The 12,847-nt window shown below is 39.6% G+C and overlaps 1 protein-coding gene across 1 annotated transcript in view; it reads left to right on the top strand.

The window, feature by feature from the left end:
- Positions 1-12,847, top strand: part of AFF2 (ALF transcription elongation factor 2) — a 145,614-nt gene that overhangs the window by 39,946 nt on the left and 92,821 nt on the right. Inside the window, exon 4 of the mRNA XM_069064242.1 lies at positions 8,014-8,065. Within this exon, the coding sequence (XP_068920343.1) occupies positions 8,014-8,065 (52 nt within the window). The remainder of the gene's footprint in view (positions 1-8,013; positions 8,066-12,847) is intronic.

Below are 12,847 nucleotides of genomic sequence, written 5' to 3'. Positions count from 1 at the left end.
TCCTAAGTAAGACAACTTGCTCCTATCAGTAGGATGTAGGGAGACTGGTGTTATATAGCCCCCTGAGAGCAAACCAGCCATGAAAGTTCCTTGTCACCAGAATTGACACACGATGTAGTGTCTGAGCCCCTTGGGCTTTGGTTACCAGCATATAGTAACCTATAATGATAATAGTCATTAAGGTGGTAAAATAAGCCATGAAAGCATTGCCCTTGCCACAGAATTTCTTACCTTGTGGTCGCTGAGGCACTTAACTCCTGATCTTGGACAGCAAACACAGCTTGTCAGTAAGAGAACCCAGGGCCACATCCACACCACTCTGAGGTACTGGAGGTAGATAATATTTGGATAGCCTCTGGTTTCCCTCTCTCATATAGAGCTGGAAGAGACCTTAGATAAGAACATCTAGTGTAACCTCTTCATTTTACAGATGAGGAAACTGAGGCCCAGGGAGGGGAAGTGACTTATCCAAGGTCATAGGGGGATAGGTGGAAGAATCTACATTTGAACCCATGTCCTTTAAGTCCTAATCCAGTGCTCTTCCCATTGTACCCACTCTAACCTACCCTACTTTTCTCTCCTGTGTTACTAGTATATTCCTTCTTTCATTCTTATATTTTAAATTATCTTTTTCACAAAAAATAGAATGCATTTCAACAAAAGAATGAATATTGAATTTCCGGATTAATACAGTGTATGCTTTAATATAAAAGATGCTTAATTACGTTTGGAATTATTCTAGCATTTGTTTTTTTTTTAAATCTGTATTTTTGTCCACTGTGTTATGAACAACTCTGGGGAAATCCAATGTTCAATACTTTCACACAGGAAAAGCATGATAAATGATCAAATTGCACCTCGATGTGTGTAACATATTCTGGAAATACAATGGAATCCCATTATTCAGCTCAGAATTAGCATGATAACGTAACTTACTGTGTTGCGAAGGTTTCTATAACACAGAGAACTACACCCAGAAAATGAAAAGCAAATTTAGTATAAGGGCTAGTGAATCAAACTCTTGGGATAATGGGGAGTTTCTGGGATTGATTCAGGAGCAGTTCAGAGGTAAAAAGATTGCCTCTTGGTAGAAGTAAGTATGTGTCCCTGTGCAATTATATTTCTGTTCGTGTGTCTGTGCCTGTAGATATAGATGAATGCTGCTGTATAGCTATGTGGGAGACATATGCTGGGATCTCTTCTGAATGACACACCATAAATTGTGGTAGTTAAGTTAATGAGGGCTCTGCTTCTGAGAAACACTAAACTACTTTTCATTCCTTAAGAGGCAAGGATTTGACTTTTACCTGTTTGGTATTTAAGGTTTATTAATATAAATCAAATTGGAAATGACACTCTAAGAATATTCTTTTTTTTTTTTAAAGCAATTGGGTTTACGTAACTTGCTCAAGGTTACATGGCCAGTTGTTTCTGGGTGGGTGCTAAGTGTCTGAGCCCGGATTCGATCCCAGGTCATCCCGACACTGGAGCCAGTGCTATTACTCACTGAGCCACCTGGCCACCCCCTAAGAATATTCTAATGATAAAAAAGCAAATGATGCTGAGTATTAAAATCCCTTTTCCAAGACAGATCACTATAGAAAAATGTCTGTGTCCTCTTTCTGTTCCTCACCCTACTAAGGAAGAAATGTATTCTTTTCAGAGCTTCCATCCACTGCACACACTTGTTCTCAATAGCTACCACTTGTGCTCAGGGATCTTATCCCCTACGTAGGTTATCTTTCACAGCTGAACCATTCTAGATGGGCCGTTGCCTTTTGTTCATCTTTCCTGAAGCGATTCACTGAGAAGGGGTACTGAAGGCTGGAGTATACCATTGCTACAATCTCTTTGATGCTTAGGTCTGGGTAGAAGATTCCACAGGATGTTAGGGAAGAATGTTTTTAGGAAGTCCTCTGAGACTTGATTTTCCTGAGCTCTCTCCTTTCATCACCAAGAACTGAGCAACATATGATACCTTAGAAGTCTGAAATAGCCCTTGCTCCATGACTTAGGATGGCTAGACTAGAAAAAAGAAATTGCCTCATTGTCTTCAAGAGGATTTCTAAAAGCAGGTAGATTTCCTGATTTCCTTGAGGAACAGAGTGGGGGCCTGGGGGTAGTAGAATAAGCTAGGAATTGAGAATCAGAGAACATCAGCACTAGAAGGGACCTTAGAGATCCTAATTTTGCAGGAGAGAAAACTGACTTCCAGAGAAGGAATGGGCTATTCCCGTGGTCACGTGGTTAGGGAGTGGCTCAATCAATTGCTAGACTACCCATATTCCAGACTTGCCTGGAACAGGGACAGTACCATTGTATTCATTTTGACAATTACACCCCAACAGTAGTTTGATTTTTCTGTCTTGTCCTTTTTGCTGCCCCCACAACAAACAGCAACTGTTTATGCTTTCACACTGTGCATAGTGATTGGCTAAAATAAGAAATCCCTCCTCACTACATACTGCCATCTTCTCCTATTCAGAAAAAGTCCAGGTTTATAGGGTCAGTGAGCAAGATCATCCCTGCCTGAAAGTCTGCCTCTTGGAAGAAAGTGGAAAACTTCAAAATGTAGGCCCAGAATTTCACTGTCAGTGTGCTGCTAAGAACACCATCAAACCACCAGTGTTTTGGAGGCAAAGGCAAAGAATCTGGGTCCAAATCCTGCCTATGTGTGTAACATTAAGCAAGTCCCTTCATCTCTCTGGGCTTCATTTTCCACATCTATTAAAGGAGGGGGCTGAACTTGATGAGCCCTATGGTCCCTTCCAGCTCTAAATCTGTCCTAGATCTGGATGACTTAATCCATAACACACATGAGCACTAAATACACATGGACTATACTATGCATAAACACGATTTGCTATACCATTTTGTTTTGCATAAAAAATGACTGTGAGCATCTAAAACCCACGAGTACTTCCAGGCTTCTAAGATAGCTTTCTTTCAAAAACACAAAAAGTGAAAGTATTTATTTACAAGTTGAGGTAGCTCCTGTGTGCCCTTGGAAGCGGTTTCCTTTATACTGTTACATTTAGGACCTCCTAAGGATAATTTTCTTTTTTTTCTTTTTGGAGGGGGGAAGGTAGCGCAGTTGGGATTAAGAGACTTTCCCAAGGTCACACAGCTAGTTTTTGTGTTAAGTGTCTGAGTCCGGATTTGAACTCAGGTCCTCCTGACTCCAGGCCAATGCTCTATTCACTGCACCACCTAGCTGCCCTGGATCATTTTATTTTCTACTTATTTTAGAATATCAGATATTTTTCTTCTTTTTTCCTTAAAGGTCAGTTTCAGTCCTTTTCAGTTTCTCTCTTGTTATACCTCTCTAGCATACGTTTTTCCCCTCCAGTCAAGCCATGTTTCTCTCCATTTTAAGAGGTACCTACACTGAGTACACTGAAAGTGTTCAGTGGGGTATCCAAGATGATGACAGGTTGTAAAAATGTCATTATAATGGTTGAAGGACCTGGGGATATTTGGTTTAGAAAAGTAACAGCTAAGCAAAGATATAATTGCTGTCAGGATCAAAGGATAATAGTATTAATGAAGGGACCCTAGAAACCATCATGTCCAAGTCCTTTGTTTTACAGATGAAGAAACTGAGGCACATTGAGTTAAAGTTAAAGTATCTTCCCAGTGCCCAGGGTCCTATAGCTTGTAAGTAACTGAGTTCAAGTCTAGTGCTCTAACTACTACTCCATGATGCCTTGTCATCTTTTTAAAGGACTGTCAAATGAGCTATGAGGCTGAGAGTTTAAATTATTTGCCCCTTGTCACACAACCCCAAAACTAGAAGCCCAGTTTACTGACTGTTCTTCATTATACCATTCTGACCCTTAGTCTCTGGACCTTTACATGATCCTATCTTCCAGGAATTCCTGGGAATTTTTTTCTTTATTTTTCATCTCCCTAGTATTATACAGACTATAGGCCTTAACAGCAATGATTTGGAAACTTTTAGCACAAAAACAGATTTGACCAGACCCTGAAAAAATATTTAAAATATATGTATATGAATCAACTAAGGTCATTTATTCCATCCAATTGAAAAATGAAAGGACAATTGGTTTTTTAGTGTTTTTAAAAAAATGAAAGAATGAATGAAAAATTATTAAGTGATTACTGTGTGTCAGGCACCAGGGATACAAGAACAAAGGCAAAGCCAACCTCTGACCTCGGTGACCTCACATTCTACTAGGGGAAACAGCACATACAGTGGCTGGCCAGGGAGGGAGATTTGAGACTGGAAAGTTAGAGGCTTGGTTAATAAGGGAGTAGATTGACACGTCCTATTCAGGTACTGTGACAGAATTGATTTGATTATGGGAATATTTGATAATGATAATCTTTTATTTAAAAAAGTCCTCTGCAGTCCTGTAGATGGACAGATTTTCCTGAAGTTTTGCAGTGTTGCTACCACTTCTCAGTCTAGTGCTTCCACCCACCTGAGACACCTGAGAGATGATGAAGCAATGGCTAGAATGTTGGATTTGGAGTCAGAAAGACCTAAATTTATATCCCACCTCAAAACACTAGTTGTATGACCCTAGCTGTGGCTCCTTCTGCTAATGCTGCTGCAACCTGTCTCATTTAGTGTGTAAATCCTAGGGAGCTGCTAGAGGTACACAGAAGTCAAGTGACTTGCCTAGGGTCTCATAGTGGGTATGACTTATAGGCAGGTTTTGAACCTGTGTTCCTGACTCCAAACAGGTACTTAGTTCACAGTATCATGCTGCCTCTATAGCCAAAGTATCATCCCCTTCAAATCTTAGTGATGTGACTTATATTTTGAGTTATAAGTGAAAATTCTTTTATCTAGGACTAGAAAAAGAGGTAGCTTATGTCTCTTCAAGATTGCCTTTGGTTGCTAAAATTAGCTTTTAAGACAAAACACTATGGTGCAAATCTAGGGGAAGGTAGGTCCTGGGAGTGCACTGCCATGGTGACATGCTTCTGGTAGTCAGACTGGCAGAGGACCATGAGACAGAGGAAAAGTTGGCTGAAAGTTCTGCCTGCCACTAGCCCACGTGTGAACCTCAGTCTCCCTATGCTACTCATAGCTCCAACTCTACTGGAAACTACATTGTACTCAGGGTCTGCTGAAATTATTAGAGCATATTTTCTGACTGACATTCAAGGGCCTTTAACCTAGCTACCCAGCTTTCATTGAGACTGCCTTCCTATTTACACTCGAGGGGCCTTCCTTCCAAGCTGCTTCCCCATAACCTGTTGTTGTTCAGTCATGTCTGACTCTTTGTGACCCTGTGGACCCTACCATCCATGGGGTTTTCTTGGCAGAGATGCTGGAGTGGTTTGCCATTTTATTCTCCAGTAGATTAAAGCAAAGAGAGACTCAATAAGTGGCCCAGAGTCACACAGCTAGCAAGTATCTGATGCTGGATCTGAACTCAGGGCTTCCTGACTCCAGGCCCAGCACCTTTTCCACTGCCTCTAGAAACCTACTTCTACCCCTTTGCTCATGCTGCCCCTGGTACCAGATGTGATTTTCCCTAAGAGACACACCCACCACACACCTCCACAAGTTTACATCCTACTTGTCATTTAAAGCCTCTTTCCAATGCCACTCTTTTCCTGAAACTGCCTCCTCTATCTGCTCAAGAGTATGTACACCGCTTTCCCTCTTCTACACCACAGTTGAGCTATGCCATTCTTCTGGCATTGATAACATTCTCCCTTGTACTCGATTATTTACAACTTATTTAGTATTTACATTTATTATTTGTCTTATCCCTCCTAGATTAGAAGCTGAAGGAAAGAACCAAAATCTTCTCTTGTTCCTCTTTGGAATCCCACTGCTAATGTCTTACCTCTAGGATTTCCTTCCATTTGTATACAGCTTTGCTTATTCAATTACTTGCATATTGTCTTCCTAATTCAAATTTGATCCCCACATTGCCCTTCCCCCTTCCCCCAGCACATAGTAAGCACATAATAAATGCTTCTTGACGGACCCCAGAATGCTGACTCACAGTATCTCACATGTATAGTCAATGCTCCATAAATATTGTCAATTGAACTTCTAACTGTTCATTGCAAAATGAATAATGAAGTCTCTTAGTGAAGCATCTGAATTTTTAATATTTGAATTCTCAAGCTAAAATGAACACCACATTCTTTGTTTGTCGCAGCATGCAGAAATAAATTACATGTTTGCAGTGATAAGTTTGCAACTGCTAAAGAAATGGCAAGACACAATTTTTTTCCCTTCACTTGTGTCTTCTATGCATCCATTATTCTTTTGAAGGGAACTTATAAATCCTGAAAATTTAGTTTGTCTGAAACCAACTCCAACAGTTGTCCTTCCTACCAATCATATTTTATACCCATCTTATCTTTGCACACCTCAGTAAATATGTCATGGCCTTACAAGGCAGAACATGGTAATGGCAGATACTGTATTAGCAGATTTACAAGATTTTCTTGGTTGTTTTCCTAATTTTAATGGAATCATGAATATATATTTTTTCAAATTGCCAATTTGAAAGTTTCCTTTCTTGAGGGAAGCAGAGTAGTGCCATAGAAAAGACTGTGGCCTATGGCCTACCTAATATAAGTTGTTTTTAAATATGGGAAGGATCTATGACTTCAATACTGTGGAGAATTCCAGGTATGAGAATCTCCTTGATTGTGGCAGCCCACAGTCGTTGCTGGAGTTGCCCAAGTAAGTTGAGCTGATCCAAATGGTAGTCCATCTTTATAGGTTATAAAAGCTATTTGACTTTTTACTAAGTGGGGCAGGCCTAAAGAAATGCTTCTTGGCTTTGGGTATCTTAACTACCAACCAAAAATGATACGGCCTTTTCTTTGAGGCCAGCATGATATTCACTTTGCAGTGGTATAACCGTCCTGTTGCCATGACCAAGGATAATGTTAATAGATCACAAAGGATTTTTTGGCAATAGTGGGTGACACTGGAAATGATACTCCCATAGAAACAAAGGCATCTGTTTGATAATTATATATATATCATAGGATTACAACTTTAGATCAAATTGTACAGGAAGACCTCCGTTGTATATTCAGCGGTTAGTGGATGATAGTTTTATGACCAAATCTTTTGTGCCCACTAAGCTACCTACAAAGGTCACTGCAAGACAAATTACTTAAAAACCAATAAAGTTCTCTAAATGGTTTCTCTCTATTTATGGTTTCGGAAGGCTTTGAACAGGCTGATCAGTTTAGCTCATGATGCTTTGTCTTTCATTTAGGATGACGACACTTAGACCATGAGAACCTGGTACTTTAAACTGTTGGCCAGTCTCCAACATGAGCCCATTACATTTCTTTGATACTGTGTTAGTCAAAAATTGTAGTCCAAGGGCAGCTAGATGGCATAGTGGATAGAGCATCGGCCTTGGGATAAGGAGGACCTGAGTTCAAATGTAGCCTCAGATATTTGACACTTACTAGTTCTATGACCCTGGGCAAGTCACTTAACCCTGATTGCATTGCAAAAATAATTGCTATCCAAAATGCTTGAAAGAGGTTCTGTGTATAGGAAGCATGGACTGTCTCTGAAGATAATAAAATGTTATTTTTTATAAAGGAAAATGTTTAATGGAGCGATCAATCTCCATTGATATTGTTATACTGATGTTGTTACACTGTGAAGAGAAAGTGAGGAAGACTTGCAACACATTGATGAAATGTAGGACATACTGGGCAGGTAGGCATGGATGGGACACAATCTGAGTTTTTGGAAGAAATACCCATGTTGATGAGATCCCAAATACATTGGATCCCTCCCTCCCAGATACATGTTTTGTAGGGAGAAAATGTATGCAAAGTATGTACCTGTAAACAAAAGATCAAAGAGTCAAGCAGCTGATATCCTCTTGAGTCCATTTAATAGCATTTCTGTTCTATTGATTACATTGATAAATTTTTATTGATCGTTGATTGAATGATTAAAGGATGTGTTCCATGACTTATCAATTTAGAAAAGGAGTTTAAGGAACATAACTCTGAGCTTTGTTTGTTTGCTTCTTGTAGAATGCTTGAAGATGACCTGAAAATCAGCAGCGACGAGGACGAAAACGAGCAGGTAAAAGTGCTTGATATCAGTCACATTGTTCTCATTTGGACTTGTCTCTATAAGGTGTAGCAAGAAAAGAGTGGGGGGCGGCTAGGTGGTGCAGTGAATAGAGCACCCGCCCTGTAGTCAGGAGGACCTGGGTTTGGATCTAGCCTCAGACACTTAACACACACAAACAAAACTAGCTGTGTGACCCTGGGTTAAGTCACTTAACCCCAATTGCCCTCCCAAAAAGAAGAAGAAGAAGAAGAGAGTGGAGGGGAAAAGTGGAAGGGGAGGGAGCTGTACCTGGATGGTTTGAGAGGGGGAGAAGAGAAATCAGAATTTGGGAACTATAGAATTAGAATGTTAAAACTCTCCAAACCCCTCATTTTACAGAGGAAGGAGAAAAAGGTAGGGGAAGGAGTGGTCATCATATTTAATATGTTAGCCTATAATTACATGGTTTCTTAGTATGTGAGAGGCATGACTTTTTTGTTGGTTGAGAATGAGACTCAGTACCTCACACCCATGAATTTCCCATTTCCCAGATCTCCCACTTGAGACCTCATTTCAAAATTCATATCATATAGTTTTCTTATTATATGGCATTTTACTGAATTTTTTTGCTGAAGACTTGTTGATGGCATTGTCCTTTCTTATATTTGGCATAATAAATACTTATCATTATGACCAAGAAAGACAGTGGAAGAAACTGATGTTTTATTTATTTATTTACTTAGTTTTAGTTTATAATATTCAGTTCCAAATTTTCTCCCCCTCCCCCTGCATAGCGTCATGCAATCCAATTCAGGTTCTACAAATACCATTGCATTAAATATTAGTCAAGTTGTAAAGAAGGATTTCAACCAATGGAGTGAGCAACGACAAAGAAGAAACAAAACAAAACAAGAAAGAGGGAGAGCAAGTCGTTTGCTTCAGTCTGCATTGAGACTCTGCAGCTCTTTCTCTGGATATGGACATCTCTTTCCATCATGAGTCCTTTGGAGTTGTCTTATAGCCTTGCATTGCTGAGAGGAGCCCAGTCTGTCAAAGTCATCACAGATACAATTTGTCTGTAATTGTGTACAAATTTCTCTTGGTTCTGCTCCCCTCACTCAGTGTCAGTTTATATAAGTCTCTCCAGATTATCATGAAGTCCATCTGCTCCTTATTTCTTATAGAGCAGTAGTATTCCATTACATTTATATACCACAATTTGTTTAGCCATTCCAGAATTGATGAGCTTCCCCTTGATTTCCAATTCTTTGCCACCACAGAAAGAGCTGCTATAAATATTTTTGTACGTACAGGTCCTCCTCCCACTTGTATGATCTCTTTGGGATACAGCCCTAGAAGTGGTATTGCTGGGTCAAAGGGTATGCACATTTTTATAGCCTTTGGGCATAGTTCCAAATTGCTCTCCAGAATGGTTGAATCATTTCACAACTTCCACCAACAGTGCATTAGTGTTTCAGTTTTCCCACATCTTCTCCAGCATTTATCATTTTCCCGTTTCGTCATCTTAGCCAATCTGACCGGTAAGATGTGGTACCTCAGAGTTGTTTTGATTTGCATTTTTCTGTTCAATAGTGATTTGGAGCATTTTTTCATATGATTATAGATATCTTTAATTTCTTCCTCTGAAAACTGCCTGAGAAAACTTCCATTTTCATTCAAAGACTGGAGCTTTTGGCATTTTAGGTATCTTCAGCAATGGCCAAAATTATTTGGAGAGTAGTAAAGTCAGCAATACTTTGTTTTATGATTTTGTTTTTGCATTTTATTATAATTTTCCCATGGAATTGCTGTCTGAATATACACATCTTAATACATAGGAAGACATACAAAAGGACAGGCCATTTTTTCCAATGAGCTGAAGACCTTCCCACAACCACAAGCTCAAAAGTAGACTTTTTATTGAAATCTTACATAGGTATTTAGAGGTTGTAAGCAAATCCCGAATTCTTAATTTGTCACAAGGAAAATTGGCCAGTAAAAACTTGAATTCCATTTTCATTCCCAAAGATTTACTGCATCATAGCAGCTATGCCATGGTACATTAAGTTCCACAAGCTAATAGAATGACCCAAGTCATACAAGCTCAAAACTTCCCTTTCCTTTGTTGTCATATCTATTTCCTTCCTTTTCCGTCTCTTTCTCCCCCTTCCCTCTCTCTTCTTTCCTCCTCACCCCCTATATGGACACATATGATTACATCTATGTAGAGAATTTCCAGTGTGCAAACTCCCACATTAGTGCAAACCCATGACTACTCCCTAACTTAGTGTGTTAGAAAATTGCTCAGGACTGTAGCCACACCGCTAACATGGCACAGAATTGGAAGGCAGATTTTCCTGCTGTGCACATTGCCTCTGTATCTGCTCTGTGCCATCTGAAGTAGCAGTCCCTTCCTACCTTTGACATATGAACTTGTTAGGGTCACTGTGAGTCTGTCGTCAGGGCAGCCCGCCTGCTGTGCTCCTGAACCCATTTCACCTTCAATTGGTTCTCTTTCCATCTTCTCTAAGTTCAACATATTTATAAACTGAAATCTAAGTGAAAGGTCATTTGTGGTTGATAGTCACCTTTGACATTGCAAGTTTCATTTATCAATTTTGTGTCTCTTTCTTAACATTCATAAATTAATGTGTCATCTGGCAATCTAATACAGTCTGACACTTATTAAATAAGTACCTATTATGTGATAGTGGATATTAAGATACAGCTAAAAATTGTCTTTCCCTTCAAGTAACTTCCAACACAATATATACACACATGATTTGAGTCAAGAGAGAACACTTAAGAGTTGGGAGGGTCAAGAAAAGTTTCCTGTAGTCCAGGAAGCAGTAGAGGTAAAGATGAGGGGGGCATTCCAAGTTTAAGGAGCAGCCTGTGCAAAGTAACAGAGGCAGGAGACACATTGCTAATAGGAGAGAATGAAAGATTGCTGCCCACATCAAGTACAGTGAGCTGGCATGCTTGCTAGAGCCCTGGGCTTGAACTCAGGAAGACCTGAGTTCAAATGTTGCCTTAGACACTTCCTAACTGCATGACCTTGGGCAAGTCACTTAATGTCTGTCTGCTTCCATTTCTGTAACTGTAAAATGAAGCTTCTAATAGCACCTACTTCCCAAGGCTATTGTAAGAATCAAATGAGAGAATATTTGTAAAGTACTTAGCACAGTATCTGGCACATAGTGCATATGTACAATGTAAGTGCTAGCTATTATTATGATACTGATGATGATGATGATGATGATGACAGTGACAATGATGTGAAATCTTACCTGGCTAATCCCCTTTATCTCTGACCTATCAGTCAGAGTCAGACTGTAGCTATAGTTCCATACCAAGTCTCTTTAGCTACCTGACCATGCAGTTGATAACAGCTCAGAAATTGTGACTGCCCAAAATTTGCCAGCATGTTGCATTGTTAGTCTAAATGTTGTGGTTATAATGTTTCTGAGGGTAGTCTGATATTTCCATTTATATAACTGTAAGTTGTGCCTTAGACAAAAGCTATTGGTTTTATATTAGATGGCGGTGGGCCTTATAAGGGGTCCTTGTAAGGACTCCCAGGCATGAATCCATCATCATAGTGTCATCTATTTAGAGATGGAAGGGATTTTCGATGTGCATCTAGATCAGTGGTGCAAACTCAAGTAGGAAGCAGAGCCAAAAATCTATGTTAAAGATCCCTGTGGGCTACATTCTGACTTAGAGAACCATATGATAATATCATCTGTATTCTATTGTCATTTCATTTATTTTGTTAAATATTTCCTAGTTGCATTTGAATCTGGTTTGGGGGCAGTGGGAGTGTTGCAAAGCAGCCCATGGACAAGGTTTTTGATACCTGATCTAGGCCAACCATGTCACCTTACAGAGGAGGAAACTTTAGTACCAGAAAAGTTGAGTGATTTTACCAAGGCCACACAAATAGCCAAGTGGCAGAGCTAGGATTTGAACCCAGGCCTTCCTACCCCAAATCCAGTACTCTTTCTATTGTACCATGCTGCCAACAAGTTAATAGCAACTTGGTTAACACGTTCTCTTTTCTAAATACTTTTTAATGTTACAGCTTTATGTATCAAGGATCCCAAGAGAGTATTTCAAGTCCATGTATGAAAGACAAATCCAGATTCTAAATGTGAAAGCTTCCAGTTTGGCATTTTGGTCCCATGCCTTTTACATTTTTGCTGCTTCCCCCCATCAAAAACAATGTTAAACATGCTGAGCAGGCATACAGGTCATCTGCATAAACATCCACAAAGCAATTAGGATGTGTTTAAATGCTAAGTCAAATTCCCTCAAATATCTAGACGGATCATGAGACTGGAATGGGAACATTATCATATACAAATTAAAGATACCAAATGCTCAGCTCTGGAGCTTGGGCTTGCAAACAAACCAGAATAAAATCCCTCTCTAAAAGGAAATGTTACCTTCTCATGCCTTTTGCAATTCATATCTCCAAAGTCACATAGGCATATTATTACTTGTCAAGATTTCACTCTGAAAACATTTTCAAGTTTGAGGACATCTTCATATTCTCTGTTCTGCATCCAATTTTTTAAACCATTCTTTGGATCAAGATTTTTCTCAAAAAAGATAATTTAACATCAATCCCAAGCCCCTAGTTGAAAGTGCTATTTAACAATATACGCTACAGTTAGTGCTTCATTGAAAGCTGGAGGGTCCTAGAGAAAGACGTCCTCACTGGGTGAGTGAGAGGAGTAACACAGACACACACACACACACAGACACACACACACACACACACACACACACACACACACACACACACAC

Source organism: Petaurus breviceps, unplaced genomic scaffold, assembly GCF_028583685.1.
Source record: "Petaurus breviceps papuanus isolate PSGF00001 unplaced genomic scaffold, PetGlider_PUasm1.0 90626, whole genome shotgun sequence".
Taxonomy (NCBI): domain Eukaryota; kingdom Metazoa; phylum Chordata; class Mammalia; order Diprotodontia; family Petauridae; genus Petaurus; species Petaurus breviceps.
This window is presented reverse-complemented; position numbering and strand designations above follow the sequence as displayed.